Below are 20,905 nucleotides of genomic sequence, written 5' to 3'. Positions count from 1 at the left end.
AAACAAATCAAATGATACCTTAAAAGCAAAATACCAACGTTCTGTTCTATCCAGAGAACATAGATAGGTTTCGTGTATGATTGTGTTTTTTTTTTTTTTGAAGTGACAAAATGAACCTTCTGTAAAGAAATGTGTGAAATCCATGAAAATAGACATTTAGAATAAATCTACAGGCAAATTTCTCTCTATCCTGGTAACTGTATTTTTCCACTGTACTGTAATATTTTGGAGCCATTAAAGAGGAGACAGGAGGTCTAGAAGACTGTAGGTATCACCTACCCCTGTCTGCTGCTGTCTGACTGACCTGTTGGAGGAGGCTGGAGGCTCATAGCCAAGCCATTAGCCATGAATTATGGTGCTGCTACCATCACAGCCAATTGTCTGGATGTAAAGCAGACTCTGCCTCTCTTACCGTTGTCTGTTAGCTTGTAGCTGAGCAGCAGGTTCAGCATCATGGTTTTATGAAAGCTTGTTTGCTCAGGACAGATGCAGGTAAGCAGATGACTTTTATTAGGATCTAAGAAATTGATCTAAGCTCATAACCTATGGATTACAGCCACTTTTCCATTTGTCAGATTTCCCTTAACCAAACCCAAATTATATGTACCTTCCATAAATGGAAGATATAAATCAGTTTAATTTTAGTTTTGCAAAATAAAAAGAAAACTTTCAAGAATGCAAATTACGTTTTACACTCAAGCCTATGTATTTTTTCTTGTAAATTGACTTTTGTAGTGAGGGACAACTGGTATATTTGTAGAGGGAGGGGGAGATCGAAAGAGAGAGAGGAGAGAGCAGCATCTCCTTAGCAGCAAAACCTCCTCCAAACATATAACTGGAAAACCCAGGAGCAGATGTGTTGGTGGAGTGATGCGGAGCCTGGGTGGACGCTGGGGTACAATATCTGATGCAGCACTGAAGAGTGGAGTAAGTTTTCAGCAATGCTTATTTTGCTTCTTATGTGGGGTTTGAAAAAAATGTGTTAGGTTGCTGCAGTGTTTTTTATTCCTCACTGTGTGTCTTCAATGCCAGGCAATTGTCAGGCACATTAAACCCACATTGCAAATACAGAATATTTATTTTGCAGGTTCTGCTTTGTTATCTAAAAGCTAATAGTTTGCATGTGTGCTGAGAATTTTTGTTAAAAAGTGCAGTTAATCCTTCCAAATATTGGAAATATCCTATATATTTTGTTCTGAATATAAGTATTAATATAACAGCAAGAAACTAAATGACAACAGAATTCTACTTTAGCTTTGGTCAACATTTCAGTGTTCGCAAAACATCTAAAACAAAATGGACAATAAATGTTTTTTGATATTGTAAAATTGTCCATACTATGTTTTTGTTTGTGTATCTGCATGCTTTACCCACAAATTTCCCTACTTAGGAACCAAAGTGTATATTTTGAATATGCTCTAAAGCAAAGATCCTTATAAAATGTTTTCATAATGATTCAATTTATCAAAAGCATCCAAACCAACATGGGACCATATAAAATTGAAATTGACCCTGTTTATAAATCATTAAATAACCAAAGATATTGTTCAGTTACAAAATCCCAATTATCTAGGCCTGTTTACTGCCAGCAAACTTTAGAATCAGGGAAGTGCTTAAATAGTAACTGTCTAGCGATATGAAGTAGGCTATAGGATGTCAGAAAGCAATGCTCTAAGTCACAATTTAATGAAATTGAAAAACAGGTGAGAAATTAATTCAAAAATGTAATACACCAGAAAGAATGAAAGGCTTTGGAACAAGAATGAACCACGAGGAACCATCATAAACAAATGGAGAAAACACGAAGAGTGGTGAACCTTCCCTGTAGTGTCGGCTTAACAATCCTACTCAAAGAACACATCAATTACTTGTCTAATTGAACTAGATTTACTTATTATCAGTTCAAAACAAACAGATCCCAAAGCAATTACATACATTTCTATTCATTTCAATCTGAATATTAAACACCACAGTCAAGCTCAGGTTACTAGGCCAGTTGGTGAAGGTTTAGAAGAAAGTCCAGCTAACTGCATAAAGTCAATGGCTCAATCTCAATACATCAAATTAGCATGATTAGTGCTGTCCAAATTGTGCTGGCAGTAAGGAAGAAGGTACATGAGTGACAATAGGTAAGAAGGTACTTTACCTATTGTCACTTATGTGCAATATTCTGTTATTGCAATAACACATGCCAACTACAGTGTTGCCTGTGTATTTTTTACTTATTTAATAAGTGAGTACATCTCCGCAGGGCAAGTGCAATAACCCAAGTCAAATACTGTGTAGTCTTCCGTCTGCTTTCTAATGTGCAGATATTTTTTATATCTAAGGGAAACATATTCCAGGACATTACAACTTTTTTCTTTTTTTTTATGATTTTTTTGTACTATATACAATCTTTTACATTGTCTAAGGTATTTTTATCTTTAATGTCCCAAAATTGACCAACATTGTCCATGAGTGTTTCTGCTGTGCAAGGCTAAGGTCTTTCTATATTCTGCACAGCAGTCCTCAGTTTCTTTCCTACCCAGATAGACTTCTTTCTGTTGAAAGACATGAAAGGTGAAAGAACAGGAATTAGGACAAAAAATTAGACATATTTGGATTTAACCACTGATATTTAGATAATCCCTCCTTCTGAACAAGCATTCACCAACAGCAGACATCTCTTTGCATGATGTTAACTTGACAGTAATCCCTTATACTAAGCATGCAATTAGAAACAGTAGAATGGAAAACCTCCTTTAAAGAGGAAAAAACCCTGCTGTAGAACCAGGCTCAGTAATATTGGCCAAATGCTGCAAAGGACCGGGTGTTTCAGATGACAGAAAGGAAATACACAGAAGCACTGATTCAGGAATATTCTCCATGCTAAACCAAGAGAAAGGAGCTAATCATATTAGCCAGTGAGCCAGTCATAAAACCTAAGCTGGTCTCACTGGCCTCATAGTGCAAGCGTTCATGACTTAACAAAATTGAATAGATTAGACAAAAATGCCATTTATGGGAAAGTTCTAGGGGGGGAAATCACTGCTGATAAAAAAGAACACAAATGATCATCTCAGATTCCCCAAAAGCCTCCCGATAATCCCTAACACTTGAGATTTTAATTTAAAATGTTAAAATTTTAAGATTAATGTTAAATTTGGGGAGGTAGTGTGATGGTAAAGGGGAGCCACTACCAAAACTGATTGGATCGATTAAGTCTACCTCTGAATAACAAAACAAACAAACAAAAATCAAGAAATAAACATCTTAACTACGAAGGTTTTGAGCATCACGGATCAAGCCAGAATCCATCAGCAAATCAATGATCTGACAGCAAAACAGACCTTTGAAAACCCTCCACTGTCTGCAAGAAAGAGTGGGCTAAGTTAATGCAAAGCAACTTTAGACTCATTACAGATCCTTGCAAACACTGGTGGAACAACCAGTTATTAAGGTGCCAGGTATACTTGGATTTTTTTTGGTGTTTTGATTATATAATAATTAAAAAACAATTAAAAAAAAATATTAATCTGAAACTACTTAATTATCTGAAAGTTTGGCAAAGTGTAATTTGTTAGGAGGCAAATACTTTTATTGCATTTTACTTCTTTTTTTTTTAAATAACAGTTTTCTTTTCAAGTAATTTGTCTCTTTTTTAATCTTCCACACAGCCCAGCCATTTTAAGGTGAAATTGTCTTAGTCTTACAAGTATTTATCCCTTTATCAGGTAAACCAGCAGCTAAAAACACTGAGTTGTCCTTTGTAACCTGTGCAGATTGTTCCAGCCACAGTTCATTCCACTTTGACAAACCAGGCATTTATTAGCTTGTTATGAGCTGAGAGAGCAGTAGCCAGATGGTTGCTGTTGATCTTGTTAGAAAGGTAGATGTGAGAAGACCATTACCTGGATCACAGCAAACACACACACTAGTTAGGTAATCTGCACATCCATCTTTGTACCTGCTGCTCCTGAAGATGTTAAGTGGTAGATAAGCCTAAATAATTCTGTACATCATGAATAAAATGGAAACTTACATATGTGTTTAGATAAGGTTAAGAGCATATAGTAGCAGGGACGCATGGGTTTGCATACTAACTTGAAACTGATTGCAAAGCTGATGCATTGGGTAATAAGCAAAGTTGGTAATGATTAACCAAACATGTTCAACACAATCTGTCAGAGCTGGTTGCTAAGAGCTGCAGAGCAGGAAACAGCATGGTTGTATAGCCGGAGTGGGCTTATATAAACTACCATGGCCTGTTTATAAATGTCAAAAGTGATGCCTTACCTGATGCAGCATGAGCCCGGTTCACCTGAACAAAGGTCATGGCGATTGTTCGAGGAATGGAAAATGACAGATTGTAAATGCATGCTCACATGGCTCCCCTCCTGTATTTTTGCAGAGGTCTGTGCTTCAGTGCTCTCAGCAAACTGAAGGTTTTCAGGTACTAAAAAAAACATGGTGGGCCTGAGAAACCGTTCTACATGGGAACCGTTGTTACTAAAGGCCTCCTGCATCAAGTCATGTACCAACGGCTGCTCCATGGGCATCACTGCACACCTCACATATGCCAATGCTGACACAGATTCTGTGGAAGGTGAGCTTTTCTTCAGCTCTTAAAGCCAAAGTTAAGTTAAGACTTTGTGGGACAACAAGATAAGTTGAAAAACAGATCTTCTATAAATATAAAATTGCCATTTAAAAAAGGTAAAGATATAAGTACTAATCCATGAGGAACATGACAGATATGATCTTTTCTAGAAGACCATGTAATCTATTTTACTTCCGTGTTGATTGATTTTACTTCATTATCTCCACATTAAAGTTTGTACATGGAGATCATTTCACAAGCTGGTACTGCTGCCTTTTTGTCTTCAGGTGTGTTTGTATATCCTCTCGAGGAAAAAGAGGTTGTGGTGGGCTTTGAGGCCATGATTGCAGGGCGGCTAGTGGGAGTGCAGATCCAGAGCAGAGGGAAGCTGAAGGACTGCTGTCTGGATTGTTGTCCTGGATCTGTTCTCGATGGGCAATGTGGGAGCAGCCAGGAGTGGACCTGTTGCTGCGGAATCTCCGCCCTAGACATACAATGCACCAACGGTGAGGAGTACCGTAAAAGGACAAAATTCGGTCATTAGTTTGTCATCTACTTATCTTACATGGCTTTTGAATGATCAGAGAATTTTCAGATATCTCCTTTGGTCAACCGCAACATGCTGAAGAATGTTATTTATTTGTAAACATTAATAGGAAAAAAGTTATAATACCCTGTATAAATCAAGACTCGATAAGAACATCTAAACCAACCATCATAGTTGGTCAGCAGTTTTTTACAGGTCTTAGAACAGACTTTTGCCCCAAGTCCTCTGTAGGGGGGCAAAACCTTCTCTTCAATTAAGGTCTGGGAACTCATCGGGCCCTTTTGTAACCTTAATGAGCTTCCTCTCCTGTGTTGTCTTGGATATTAGTATGTATTGCATCAAAAGCATGCTGGAGATTCACAGCACATTTTAAAAGCATGCTGGAGATTCACAGCCCATTTTAAAAGCATGCTGGAGATTCACAGCACATTTTAAAAGCATGCTGGAGATTCATAGCACATTTTAAAAGCATGCTGGAGATTCATAGCACATCTTAAGTTTCCTGCTGGGAAAAGACAATTTCCCTCTATGGTTGTATTGCTTATTGGTCCCTTATTATGTGGAAGTCAATTTGTACCTTAATGATAAAAACAGTGTCAAAGGATAATAACTCCATCTCCATGTTTGGCTATGGAAAAGGTGTTCTTCAGTGTAAAGTTGCTTGCAAAGGTGTCATTATCTCTGCATTTGATCATAGAAAACATCCCAGGACTTTGTTGCTCTGTGTAAGTGTTTCATTCCTCAGAAAACAACTTGTTTCGAATACATTTCTTAGTGACTATGGTCAAAACTACCTTTGGGTCATCTCCTCTAGTTTTTGACTAATTCCTTATCTCACATAAGCAATGTTTGATAGTCACCATAGTTTCCATATCCTAGAATCAGTTGAAAAGTTGTCACCAAGCTTTTTGCTAATTGGTGTTTCAGCCCATTCCAGACCTGCAGATCTTTTACCTGAGATCCTTTGTCACTGCTTTTGTTGCATAGTAGAGTGGTTTATATGGAAGGGACCATTTGGACAGAGAGCAGACATTTTTTTTTATCTACCTTAGTCTACTGATTATTACCTGTGATATGTATTCCTCGCTGGTAAATAACCCTATATCTGTGGAAGATAGAAACATTGCTTGTTTATAGGATATCAAATGTTTATATCACTTAAAAACATGCAAATCATTTTCATTTAGGCGTTTTCAATTTTTTAGGTGAAATAATATTGTTCCTCTGTAATTTTAGAACATTTTGAGATTGCTCACTTCTTTATGAGTTAGCTGACCTAAGATAACAGCAGAGTATCTATATTTTAATAATGTGAGAATTTTGGTTTAAGGACACCTGATTTTAGATGAAGACCTGGAAAGAACCACCTTCATAGTGGGTTGTGGTGTCGTTGGCCCCATGGATATAGTGTCTGTTATCATCAGCACCACTCTGGAACTCCCCACTATGGAAAATGGTGCAATCCGCATCGTCTACCCAACACTGCTTACTCCGGTGGTAACTGGCCAGATGAATGCAGGCAAGAGTGAAAATGGGGGAAAGTCTGAGGAAACAGGGTAACTATAATTACTTATTTCCACATAGAACGTGACTAGAATTTAAAACCTGATAGATTTATCATGAACACATAGCTTTCTGTAAATAACTTTTCTTCTTAGGGCCACCAGCTGCTTTGGGGCTACCTCAGGAAAACAGGATCGGGCCTTGGACTCTGAGCAGCAGTGCTCACATGGCCTTTTTACCAGTCCTGCAATCAACCTGGCCCCATATGAACTCAACTTCCAGCTGCTGGTTAGAGGCGCCTGTCTGCTGGCTGGTACTGCCTGTCTTCCAGAATAAGTCTGATTTAGAGACAGTCTCATTTTAAAATGTAATTATTTAGCCCCCTAGGAAAACCTGAGACACAACATGACCAGAGCTAAAGATGTGAAGCTCAAAGAGGAAAGAATAACAGTAAAATATTACCTAGCACATTCTGACCAAAGTGACATGCAGAAGTGTTTACAATCTTCAGTTTCTCTTCATATTTAAAAATATCACCTGATAGCTAATCTATTCATAAGTATTCAACCTTCTTTACTCTAATACACATTATCTTACCTTACATTAGCCTGCTCTTGTTTTACTTTTTAACATTAGTACAACATCAACAAATCCCAAGAACACAGCAAAAAATAGGGGTAAAAATTTTGAATTTTTCACAGAAAACTGTATAAACCATCTTCTAAAATGGAAAAAGTGAGAGCTGTTCAAAAGCTAACCTACTGTACAAACATATAACCTTATTCCTGAAAAGAGAGGTTAAGAAAATGAAACAAGTGACTGAAAGGCCCATCTCTGAGGCAGGAGCAAAGATCTACCACTCAGAATCTGTTACCAGGACAACTGCGAGTCATGCCCTCCACTGTTATGAAAAAGCGGCAAGAAATCAGAAAGAAAGGCAATGTTAGGGATGCTGCAGACATGGGAGGAGGTGCTCTATATGAGGGGCTGGAGATTTACTTTTCAGTAGGACAGCAACCATAGAAATACAGCCTTAGCTTCAATGGAATGGTTAAGGTTACATGATATTTTTGTTTAGGAAAGTCCAGCTACAATTTCAGAAGTACAGTAACTCAGATCAACTGAAGGCAACACTTTCACATTAATAATAATTGAACTTTATTGATCTCACATTGGTGATATTTGCCTTTACATTTAGCTCATCCCCTTGGGGAGCAGTGGGGTGCCTGGGGAGCAGTGTGCAGTTAAGGCTCTTTGCTCAGGGGCACAGATTGGCAATCTGTGGGAGTGGGGCTCAAACTCAGACCCTCAGAATTCCAAGCTTTATATCCTAACCACTAGTTATTTGTCATAAACATTGAAAACCATATATGATCTTTTTTAACCTGTCATGGATGCATTAGCAATGAACTGCGCATCCCCTAAAATGGTAATAATGATAAGCTTTGTCTCCTAGCTGACTCCTTGATGTTCTCTTAGGTTTGGAGAGTCCTACACATGCTCTGAGAGCTGATGCTGACCCGTCCGCCCTAAGTGCATCTGCCACCTACATCACTTTAGCTCAGGAGCATCCATATGACAGACACATAGAGATCATTTTACACCTTAGTGGTGAGTAAGGCAGCTTTCCAAGCAAAAGGTGTGGAAGCACATCCTGATTTATAAGTGGTGGATGGACTTTTTAAAGCATGTGACCCTTCCACAGAACCCCACAACCCGCTGGTCATTCTGGAGAAAGGCCGCCTGTCCTTCAGCCAATATGAACAGCAGATCTGCTCACGCCGAGATTATATTCGATACACCCGCAAAGATTCCGATCCTGAGAGGAGGGTAAAATGCATTCTCTGCAAATTACTTTTGTTCTTTACTTCTCTGCCGCACATGTCTTTTATATCCATATACATCTATCCAAACTCTATCCCTGTGTGCTAATGTTACGGTTCTGAAGCTGGAGTATATCCGAAGGCGATACCACAAGGATATTCTCTGCAGCCCTGTCCTAATGCTCAACTTCTGTCCTGACCTACTGTCAGAACCTCTGGAGCTGCACAAAGCTACCAGAGAGCTGCTGTTCCTGATCGATCGAAGCGGCAGCATGAGTGGCACCAACATAAATCGTGTGAAGGTGAGAAAGGGGGTAAAAAATTATTTATTTCAAATGTGCCTTGATCTGACTCCATGCTATCGGTTATTTGCTGTTTCCTTAGGAGGCCATGGCGGTGGCCCTGAAGAGTCTTCCCTCTGGTACGATGCTCAACATTGTTGGTTTTGGGACCACCATCAAGCCTCTGTTTACTTCCAGCAAGCTCTGCAATGATGTTAGTTTTACACAATGATGATTGTTAGGAATGTTGGTCAAAGTTTGTCAAATTTATTATAGTCTCTGGTGAAAATGTGTAAAAGCCTTTAAATGAACTTAGATTGTATTGCCAGAACTTAAACAGGAACTATGAGCTTCTGTCAGAAAATAATAAATTCAGTTTCAATCCAGTTTATTTATATAGCGCTAATTCACCACACATGTCATCTAAAGGCACTTTACAAATCAACTAGATCATACAGTCAAATTGATTCAAAGTTTTTTATCTAAGGAAAATCTGTTGATTGCATCGACTCATTGACTCGAAGGCAATCCCTCACACTTAGCATGCTTGTAGCGACAGTGGAGAGGAAAAAATCCCTTTCAACAGGAACAAACTTCCAGTAGAAACAGACTCAGTGTTAGCAGCCATCTGCTGAGGCCGACTGGGGTTCAAGGAGACAAAAGACAGAAATAGAAGCAGAGATAAAAAAGGCAACTGTAAACTAGCTCCAGAGGCGGCCCCATTTAGGAAAAACACAGCCAGGTAGACAAGCTCCGAACCAGCTCCCACATCAGAGGATACAAGAGAGCACATTCAGCCAGCCACAGTCAGAGAAACAGGACTACACTGGAAAACAGGCCAAGCCCGAACAACTATAAACAAAGACGTTGATGGCAGCAGCACAGCTAATATTTCTCTCCATGATGGTGTCACAGTCAGTCATGTTGATTTTCTTTTTTTTTTTTAGTTAAAAAACAAAAAACGATCTTGGTTTTGGATGACATACATGATGGGCAGGTAAAAAAAAAAAGTTAAATACAGAGGATGACCTCTTATAATGTAGGACTTTCTCTTACAAAAGCATGGAAAACTTGTTTTAATGCATAAGAACACAGGTGATTGGAAACACCAGAACATTCCAAGTAAAAACCTGAAGACTTATGTTAGGAACTTTAAAACGATAATCTGGTCTTTAATAAGGAGCATATTAACTATTCAGCACAGAAATGACAAAAAATAAAAATAAATAAATAAATAAAAAAAAAAAAAAAAAAATATATATATATATATATATATATATATAAATGTATAAAATATATATAATATATATATGTATGATATATATATATAAAACAAACCTTAACAGCATCAAAATATAGGACTATAGATGATCTACAGACTATAGGCTGTAGTCTAAAGACAGTAGGTTATTCATTTGCCACAATGGGTGTTTAAAACTATTCAGAGCTGAGGAACTGAAAAATATTGCACTACTGATTTTATTAAGGAAAAATGTGCCTCTTCATTAAAGAAACGTGCCAAAATAAAAATAATTTCAAACAGTAAGGCAGGCAGTGCAACAAACTACATTCTAAACCAATAAGATTGCAAATCTAATAGTTTTTTTTTTTATGCTGAAAGTTCTTGTGTTGTTTTAGTTTGTTTTGTTTTTTTTCCTGAGGGAGAGCATAGCAGCATCATTTGATTCTTCTATCCCAAGTGTCAATGTTTAAACATGCTGGACTACCTGTTCTACTCTCCAGTCTGGCCACAGGGCTTCTTCTGCCGTTGCCTTAGTAGCAGAGTATCAGGTTTTATTCAGACTATGGACTGGAAGGACAAACAGTCTTTGCACATTCTCCACACCATATGGTGGCCTTTCATGTATTTTCACTCAGGCAGGAGATGTCCTTCTATCTCCTATCCTGCCAGGGATGTTTTTCCCACTCAATATCTGAACTATAGCAGGTGCTAATGTATATATGTTTGTGCTGTCTTTATTAGAGAGGAGCAGACCTATTTATTTTCTTCTGAGGATTTGACATCAAACAATAAACCAATCTCATGTGTTTGCTTTTGCAGTCTAGTGGAACAGGTGTCGATAAAGTCTTTATAACACATCTAATTGCATCCATATTTTTATATCCTTTATGCACTCAGGTAACTCTCATACAGGCCTATGAGTACATTCAGAGGATGAGAGCAGATATGCGTGGCTCCAACCTTCAGGGAGCGCTGTCCTGGATGTACCAGCAGCCCATGCAGCGTTCGTATCCACGGCAGGTCTTCATCATCACTGATGGCTCCATCAATAATGTTGCGAAGGTGCTGGAGTTGGTTCGCAGAAACACGTGTGCTGGCAGGTTTGTAAACAAAGTGGTAATGAATAATGATGATTGAATGAGGATTATGTCATACTGTTAAAATCCACAGTGGACCACATGGGATAGGAAATAAATATTGTGGAGAGGAAAAGAGTGAGGTACAAGCAAATCACCTTTCAAGTGCTAAACAGAGCATCCATTAGAGAAAAAAAAGGATTTAGACATTTTTAGCCCCACCCAGTAATCCCACTAAGTGCTTTGCTCTGCAGTAAGAGTCACGTCCATCAGTTTTCCCCATGCAGAATAACTCCATTTATACTTCATTAGTATTCTCCTGGTGCTCTGACTTTCTCCAAGACATCTTAACTGTCTCCCTGGAATCTGTGCACGTGTTTGTTGTCCTTTAATTCTCATATCAATGAATGCTGATAATGAACTCTGTCTCTTTGGTTATCAACCCCTAATAACCTGTATCCCTTTGGCAGATGCTTTGGTTTCGGCCTTGGTCCCCGTACCTGCAGGAGACTCCTGCAGGGAATTGCCAAACTGACTGGAGGGACTACAGAGTTCATTTATGATGAAGAGAGAATCCAGCCCAAGGTCAGCCTCAGCACAACACTGCCATCTACTGGGAAACAATTAATTACACAGCAGTTACAGTCCCATCCTCGCTAGTTTTGTATGACTGCTTCATGGTTTTACAATACATTTTATTTTTACACTATTGCATAAGCAGTTATCTCAAAAAAAAAAATATTGCACTTTGACATAATGTCAAGTAGTCAGCAGTATAAGTTTACTGATGTCCTCATTAATAGACTGATAGGAACAAAAGTGAGTGCACCCGTAATTGAATATGTCCAAATTGTGCTCCAAGTGTCAAAAAATTGTGTAACCATAGTATCTTCCTACATTGCCTTAACTCTCTTGAGATAGAGTATCAGCAGTAAAATGCTAACCAACCAACGGCAGAAGTTGACCCTCTGAGACACAGCCCTTAATCATTTGCATAATGAGGGAGAAATGCATTCAGAAATGTAGGACAGGCAGAAATAAATAGCATTGAAGAAATAAAGAGGGTAAAAAATACAAAGGAAGAATAAAAAAGACAAAAATAATATAAAATGCACATAAATAAATAGTTTAAAATTAGTAATTAATATATAAATTTGAAGATTATAACAGACAATAAGGTAATTATTACAAAGGCAAATAAATAAAGTAGCTAATTAAAAGAGATATATACTACTATTTATGTCTCACTGTATAATTTCATTTTACCTACATTTATTTGTTTATTGTATTTTGGGGGGAATTAATTGTATGATTATTTTTATTTATTGAGCCTTTTTTTTTCTTTATTTATTTTTAAATAAGGTAGAGCTGGTCCGCCATACATACCTACACAAACACGTCAAGCCAAAATCCACATTTAAACCGTTGTACATCGGCACTCAGAGTACTGCAACCCCCCCAAACCCCCAATCACCAATCATCAGTGCCACAGCCCAGGCCAGTTTAAAGCTGTGTTGGAATAAATCACTGTAGCTGCAGGTTACTAACATGACAAGATGGAATAAAGTGTCACAATTTTCCTTCAATGATATGCCTCAAAAAATGTCTGTCAAGCCTGATCATAATAGGGAGGAACAAGCTTCTAGGAAGGTTTATTCTGTAGCCTGAAATCTCTCCATAGCTAGAGGTAATTGCTGATGCCCTTAGAATAGAGGTACAAGGACAGGTAAAGTATCAAGTCATCTGCATATAAAAACCGTTTGTGCGTTTGACCCCCCTAACAACACCCATGAGGTCCTTGTAAAGTTCTTGAAAAACTGAATAGGGAAACAGTCTGGCCCCGATGCCTACTGCTTTTCATTGTTTAAATAGTCAAATCAATTTCAGCTGTTGTATTATAACTATCAAGAACTGCCCTGTCATCTTGGTTCAAAGTTAGAATATTAAGAATATCGAAAAACTGAGCTGAGGAGGGCTAGGGACTATGATTCTGTGGTTTACAGAGATGGGAAGTAACGAAGTACAAATACTTCGTTACTGTACTCAAGTAGATTTTTCTGATAGTTTTACTCTACTTTACTACTTATTTTTATGGCGACTTTTTACTTCTACTCCTTACATTTTTACACAAATATCTGTACTTTCTAGTCCTTACATTTAAAAAAATTGGCTCGTTACTTTAGTTTTGAATCATTTCAATGGAGTTACCGTTATTATTTTTCACGTCATCAATACCAAATTTAATCTAATTGGATGGGAATCTACGTTGCATTTGACGCACCACTACAAGATGAATCGACAGATTCGGCGGTATTCATTCGCGGCAAATCATTGCAGCTCGGTGGCGGTGGCGTTAGCATAGTAGTATGGATGACTAGATGATTGAAAATGAACACAACAGAGATCTAGTCCTATTGGCAGACATCCATTTAAAATGTAGGCAACGGAATGAAAAAAGTGGCTTCTACTTTTACTTTTATACTTTAAGTAAATTTACAAGCCTGTACTTTGTTACTTTTACTTGAGTAAAGAAGTTTAATCAGTACTTCCACTTTTACCAGAGTATTTTTTAACACAAGTATCTGTACTTTTACTCAAGTACAGAAAGTGAGTACTTTTGCCATCTCTGGTGGTTTAGGAAATCTGCCATGCCGTAGATATCGCTGCATAGGCCATAAACGTCTGAAAACCCTATTGTGATCTCCTTACTCTGTTACAGCTAATCAAGTCTCTGAAAAAGGCCTTTGAACCTGTCCTGACTGATGTTCGGATTGACTGGTACCTGCCAGAGAACGTGGAGGCCCTTCTTTCACCCAATGAAATTCCTCCTCTGTATCCCGGGGATCGCCTTATAGGTTACTGTACTCTTTATGATATGACAAACTTCAAAACAAAGAAGTCAGAGGTATGTTGTCTCTCAAAACAATTTTGGGCTTGTCCTGATTATTTTCTCCTTGAATTTCTACAGTGCCCTGCAAAATAAGTTCTACATTTCAGAATTGTTTTGCATGTAGTTTATTCGGTTTTATGTGACAGACAAAACAGAAAAAATACTGCAGGCTATTCTCCATTAAAGATTTTGCTTGTAAAGCTAAAAAAGGGAGGAGAGGTTTTAGAGGGAGAACTGCAGTGTACACATTTTATTGTCCAGTGCCAAGGACAGGACAGCAGAGGTGTGCACCGTGACTCCATGGCTTCTGTTTTCACCCATTCGAATGAAGAGCTTACACCGACTCCCTCCTCTGAGCTCATGCCTGTTCTGATGCACTCAGACAGAACCGAGCTGGAAGAGGCTCTGAGGGAAATTTCAAGAGAAATTTCTTCTGAGTTTTCCTGTGCCAGAGACACTGACCTTGGAATCAACCCAGGTGAAGCCTTGATCAATGCACCGATTTTGGTCTGGAGACTTTGTTGTGTTTTATAGCTGTTTTCTGTCTAATCCAGGTGTGGAGCTGGATTGGTCCAGTGACGTAAGGCGGAGGATACAGCAGAGCTCCTACATTCAGGAGCAGTACGTTCTCACTCACTGCTCCCTGAGCAGCGAACGAAGTCTTCAAACACAGTCCCACGTACACATTCATGCCTCAAGCTCTGACTCTGCAGGTGGGAGCTTTCTTTCCAACCCCCACTCTTGTGGTCCAGTATTAGAAACTGGGTCTTTACCTCAAGGCCTTGAGAGGATGGCCCCTCCAGAGCCTTCATCCTTATCTCGTTGGGCAGACTCAGAATGGCAGCAAAACCTTTCAGCTCCTGACAATCTAACCAAAAAGGTAAAAACAAAACTAAAGGTTTTTATCCAGCTTTAGATCAGAGCAATGGTCTCAGTTACTTAGGGGTTTCTTTCTTTTTGTTTTCCTTGTGCCACCAGAATGGACGCCTGGATGGAGGTGAAGAGTCTCGAAGAAGACAGAGAGTATTAGCTCGTTCGACCATGGCAGCACGAAGTTTCTCATCACCACAGGGTGAACTTGAAATGCATCGCCTCCGGAGAGCCCTCGAGAGGGTCTCCTTTGACCAGACTCTAGGTGGGCGGCTGGACGAAAGTGATGGAGAAACTAGGCCTCCATCAAGAGGAACAGTTTCCCACAGAAGCCTGACTGACTCCAGTGAGCAAACAGCACAAAAAGACTTTTCCTTACTCTGACTCAGTGATTTAACTCTATACACCAGTGTTTTTCAACCCTGGTCCTCAAGGCACACTCCACTGCATGTTTTAGATGTTTCCCAGCTTCCACACACCTGTTATCAATTGATAGCAGATTATCAGGCTTTGCTTAACTGCAATCATCTGAATCAGGTGCGCTGAAGCTCAGAAACATCCTTAACATGCCTTAAGGACCAGGGTTGAAAAACACTGCTATACACCATTTAAAAAAGAAACCCTGACTGAAATTGTCTTGTTTTTGGTCATTAAAGATTACAGACATTATTTTTATTTGCTAAAAAGGAAGCATGTTTTGGAGAAAGTGCCTTTTTTTAACTCTTTGATTTTGGTGAAACATTTTAGCTATTTTTCCAAGCTATAGCAGTTTTGTAGAATTCAAGCTCCTTCCTCTCGGCAGGACTATTGTAACCAAGTCAGGCTTGTTATCTGCTTTGCTCACACACCTATAAGTTCAGGCTGCAAAGTTACTACTAACTACTTTAGCAGCATATATTCATTTATTGACAGTATAAAAAAAATCCACCTGGTTCCTTCTTCCACATAAGGCTCTTCTTTTTTGATACCATCTATTTTTTGATGCACATCAGCCATTTCTTTAGAAAAACATCCAAATACACTTGAAATGTTGCATTCATGCATGTAAATTTCCCATTTCAATAAATCAATGATCAAAATACTTTGTCAGCTTCATCTTACAATTGGAGAGATCTCAGAAAATGAATCAATTCGCTGCGCTTTGATTCGTAAATTGTTACCTGGTTTTTTCATTTTCCTTTTGGAGTAATGGATTCTCCTAATGCCCTACTACCCATTTGTGTACAGCTCTCATGTCACCCTCGTGTCACTGCGCATAATGACACTCCCTTAACCTGCTTTAGCCAGCTATATTACAAGATCTTCTGCCTTTGTTATGGAGTTGAATTGTAAGCTTTCATACCATCTTCAGTTCATCCCTGGAACCCAAAAACAGTCTATTTCAATACGGGTATAAAAAAGTAAATTTCTTTGGTGTTGCCCCATTAAAGCATTAAATAGCAAAGACCTTCTGGGCTCTCAAAATAAGAAACTAATTATAGTTTAAAAACTTTCTTCCTGATAACTTTGTTAATTTTATTTTGTTTTACCTTGACAACAAGGCTGTGTGTTTAAGATGTTGCATTAAAGAACAACGACATGTAGAGAAATGACCATAGAGGTTAGCCCTCAACATACAGGTGCTGGTCATAAAATTAGAATATCATGAAAAAGTAGATTGATTTCAGTAATTCCATTTAAAAAGTGAAACTTGTATATTATATTCATACATTACATACAAACTCATATGTTTCAGATGTTTATTTTGTTTAATTTTGATGATTACAAATGACAACAAATGAAAATCTCAAATTCATCATATCAGAAAATTAGAACATTACTGAAGACCAATAAAAACAAAGGATTTATAGAAATGTTGGCCAACTGAAAAGTATGAACATGAAAAGTATGAGCATGTACAGCACTCAGTATTTAGTTGGGCCTCCTTTGGCCTGTATTACTGCAGCAATGCGGCGTGGCATGGAGTCGATCAGTCTGTGGCACTGCTCAGGTGTTATGATAGCCCAGGTTGCTCTAATAGTGGCTTTTAGCTCTTCTGAATTGTTGGGTCTGGTGTATTGCATCTTCTTCTTCACAATACCCCATAGATTTTCTATGGGGTTAAGGTCAGGAGAGTTTGCTGGCCAATTAAGAACAGGGATACCATGGTCCTCCAACCAGGTACTGGTAGCTTTGGCACTGTGTGCAGGTGCCAAGTCCTGTTGGAAAATGAAATCTGCATCTCCAAAAAGTTGGTCAGCTGCAGGAAGCATGAAGTGCTCTAAAACTTCCTGGTATGTGGCTGCCTTGACCCTGGACCTCAGAAAACACAATGGACCAACACCAGCAGATGACATGGCACCCCAAACCATCACTGACTGTGGAAACTTTACACTGGACTTCAAGCAACGTGGATGAAGTGCCTCTCTTCTTTTCCTCCAGACTCTGGGACCTTGATTTCCAAAGGAAATGCAAAATTTACTTTCATCAGAGAACATGACTTTGGACCACTCACCAGCAGTCCAGTCCTGTTTCTCTTTAGCCCAGGCAAGACGCTTCTGACGCTGTCTGTGGTTCAAGAGTGGCTTGACACAAGGAATGCGACAGCAGAAACCCATGTCTTTCATACGTCTGTGTGTGGTGGTTCTTGAAGCACTCACTCCAGCTGCAGTCCACTCTTTGTGAATCTTCCCCACATTTTTGAATGGGTTTTGTTTCACAATCCTCTCCAGGGTGCGGTTATCTCTCTTGCTTGTACACTTTTTTCGACCACATCTTTTCCTTCCCTTCGCCTCTCTATTAATGTGCTTGGACACTGAGCTCTGTGAACAGCCAGCCTCTTTAGCGATGACCTTTTGTGTCTTGCCCTCCTTGTGCAAGGTGTCGATGGTCGTCTTTTGGACAACTGTCAAGTCAGCAGTCTTCCCCATGATTGTGTAGCCTATAGAACTAGACTGAAAGACCATTTAAAGGCTTTTGCAGGTGGTTTGAGTTAATTAGCTGATTAGAGTGTGGCACCAGGGGGCATCAATTTTGAACCTTTTCACAATATTCTAATTTTCTGATATGATGAATTTGAGATTTTCATTTGTTGTCATTTGTAATCATCAAAATTAAACAAAATAAACATCTGAAATATATGAGTTTGTATGTAATGTATGAATATAATATACAAGTTTTTAAACAGTTAAACAGTTTTTAAATGGAATTACTGAAATCAATCTACTTTTTCATGATATTCTAATTTTATGACCAGCACCTGTATAATCTATCCTGACTCTTTGCTAAAAGTCTTTCCTTCTGCTCTATCTGTCCATTCCCTTGTTCTACTATAAAATAAAGGCCAATAATGTCCAATAATGTAGATTTAATCTAATGCATTATTTTATCAGAAGCTTAGTAAGAAATCAACTCAGCTATCCAAACTGTTTAGATGAAAAGTCATCTTGGTGTGTATGAACATCAGACTTTGAGCAAAGCAATACAGAAGTTTGAGGAAACTTCTTATGTTCATTATTTCAGTATTCAGACAATGTTGCTAATTCTAACTGACCTAGCAGGGCACATTTAATCTGATTTAATGTCAGATAGTGGTGATAAATCTATTATCTGATGATTTGTTGCATGCAAAAAAAAAGTGGTTTTAAAGATCAACTTCCTCTTTTGGATCCTCCAGATGGACTCCTGTTCCCTGCATCGCCCCTGGACTGGGACAGCCTCACTGACCCAGAGTATCTGTTTACTGCTGCTCAGCCTGAAGATCCTCCCCCAGGTCAGTGTCGGTCCATCATTCATGGCCTGCTAAGTGGAAAGCCAATTTCCTGGGAGGTCACTGTGGATGTGGGGCATCTCTGGCCACCTGAGGAACAGGATATCCCAGGAGTCAACGAATCTCAACCAGGTGGGGAGGATATAGGAAAGCCCTGGGAGGAGATCATTCACCACTTGGCGGCTCGCTCAGTAATAAGGGACTTTGAAAAATTAGCAGAAAAAGAGAGCGACACTGGACATGGTGATGACTGTTACACACGCTATCAAAGTTATCCTTCTTTTTTTAGTTTTCATTTACAGTAGTTTTTCCTTAGGGTCAGGAAAACGATACCGTATGAAGGCCATCCAGACAAGCAAGCACTGTAACATCATCTGCATGTACACAGCCTTCACCGTTACAGACGAAAGCACAAACAAAGGCTTGCCGGAGAGTGCAGACATGCGAAACACAGGTAAAATACCAGGTCACTTTAACTGTAGAAAGCTTCACATTTTGAGTGTAGCAGTGGGCAGAACACGAGGCCCATATACAGAGGTCTAAATCCTAAGGCATCTATTCTGGGTTTAAATCCAAATCCAGAGACCTTTGCTTAATGTCTTCTCACTCCACCCTCATGATATAGGCTGACAATGACCAATAAGTATATGTATCATTACCAAAGTCATCCGGTGAGAGATTATAGAACATGTACTGGAATATAGAGAGGTCTATTTTATATTGTAACTTCAATTACACTTGAAAAAAAGGTATGATCAGCAAACTAACAACTAGCACATAAAATCTTTTATACGGTTTGGCTTAATATAGGACCAGTGAAGACTATAAAACATTTTTATATGAAAAATATCCTAAATGCATCTACCTTTTAAAGAAAGCTTTGACAATGAGAGGTTACTGTTGGTATGTTTTGTATATCATTTGAAAGAATTGGACGTATGTTGCTGAGAGTTTATGACCAAGCAAAAAAAAGCTTTATAAAATAACAGAGGGCTAAAAGTAAATTCTTGATGAAAACTCTTAAAGTGTGTATTGTGGATTCAACAATATTTACTCTGAATGCATTCAAATAGTGGGGGCTGCACTGAGGGTTTTGTTTGGGGTTGTGTATAAGCTGGTGAGGGGAGTGGGGGGAGAATTCCAGTCATTTCATCATTTCTTTAATAACACGTGTTCCAGTAAGCAACAGTTCTAGGTCTCAGCATCCTCGCTAACGTAAGAGATACAGACATCTTGGGCCTAATCTACCAAACACGGCCATACGCAAACCAGCCTAACTGACAAGGCAGAGAAGAGCGCAGAAGATCTGTAGGTCGCGCTAGGCTCTGACATGTTTATATGAGTATAGTGGCATATGCTGACTTAACATTTGATCATGCAGGCCATCTACATTTTACCTTTCATTGAAGACTTGGTAACAAGTAAGAATATGGGCTTTGTTAAAAAGAAGTCGCTCAGGTGTGAAGTTAACAAAAGATCGCATGGAAGTCATTTCAGCGACACCACTATCTATCCTGGCAAAGAAGTATGACTCTAGACTGTGTAAATGTTAGGTAGAAGAGCTAGTTTCGAGGCCTAGCACTGAAACTGTAGCAGGTTCAAAGTACAGTAGCATTTTACAGGTGGGCTGGTCATAAAAATTAGAATATCATGATAAAATGAGTATTGTGACTTTGGCAGTAATTCATTATAAAAGTGAAACTTGTATAGTTATACTTCATACACTTACATACAAACTCATAAATTTCAGAGTTGTTTAGTTTGCTTTAATCTTGATGATTAGCAATGAGCATAACACCGAAATGAAAATCCCTCAAAAATTCATCATATTGTGCAAAACACTTAGAAATATTGTGAATAAGTTTCAAAAATTGATGCCCTTGCCCCAGTGGTGCCACACTCTAAATCAGTGCTGAATTACCGTCAAGACGCACCCTGCAAAGAATCCATTAACTGGTCTTTAACAGACTAGGTTCTACCTAAGTGGCTTACACAATAATGAGGAAGACGTGCTAGACTTGGACGTTGTCCGAAAAGCACATTACCATCGACTACCGATTTGCACAAATGGAGTGGCAAAGACACAAAAGGGATTCGATGTCCGCTAAAAGAAGCTTGGCTGTTCCACAAGAGGCTGCCACTCTAGTGGTCCGAAGGCAGCATTAAATAGAAGATTGGCGAAGGGATATGAAAAAGTATGTGCGTCGAGAAAAAGGTGTAAGTGGCAGAGTGCGTAGAGAGATAAACCGCAGCCCTTGGTGGGAGAGGATTGTGAAACAAAAACGCCAATATCAATAAAATAAGTGAGGGAGATTCATCAACAGAGTGGACTGCATGCTGAG

At 38.9% G+C, this 20,905-nt stretch overlaps 1 protein-coding gene across 1 annotated transcript; it reads left to right on the top strand.

The window, feature by feature from the left end:
* Positions 1–363: 363 nt before the first annotated feature.
* LOC119774331 (von Willebrand factor A domain-containing protein 5B1-like) lies at positions 364–19,173 on the top strand. The gene is made up of 18 exons (XM_038271786.1): positions 364–492; positions 736–927; positions 4,394–4,588; positions 4,870–5,088; positions 6,460–6,685; positions 6,788–6,945; positions 8,112–8,243; positions 8,338–8,462; positions 8,581–8,757; positions 8,840–8,950; positions 10,877–11,079; positions 11,526–11,640; positions 13,775–13,960; positions 14,207–14,423; positions 14,500–14,825; positions 14,924–15,161; positions 18,471–18,806; positions 18,880–19,173. The coding sequence occupies exons 3-18, from the start codon at positions 4,450–4,452 to the stop codon at positions 19,104–19,106; spliced, it is 3,135 nt and encodes a 1,044-aa protein (XP_038127714.1). The 5' UTR covers positions 364–492; positions 736–927; positions 4,394–4,449; the 3' UTR covers positions 19,107–19,173.
* Positions 19,174–20,905: the final 1,732 nt, after the last annotated feature.

The sequence above is a fragment of the Cyprinodon tularosa genome, unplaced genomic scaffold (assembly GCF_016077235.1).
Source record: "Cyprinodon tularosa strain WSP-4 unplaced genomic scaffold, ASM1607723v1 ctg12, whole genome shotgun sequence".
NCBI classification, from domain to species: Eukaryota; Metazoa; Chordata; class Actinopteri; order Cyprinodontiformes; family Cyprinodontidae; genus Cyprinodon; species Cyprinodon tularosa.
The sequence above is the reverse complement of the archived record's forward strand: the minus strand, read 5'-3'. Positions and strand labels throughout refer to the sequence as shown.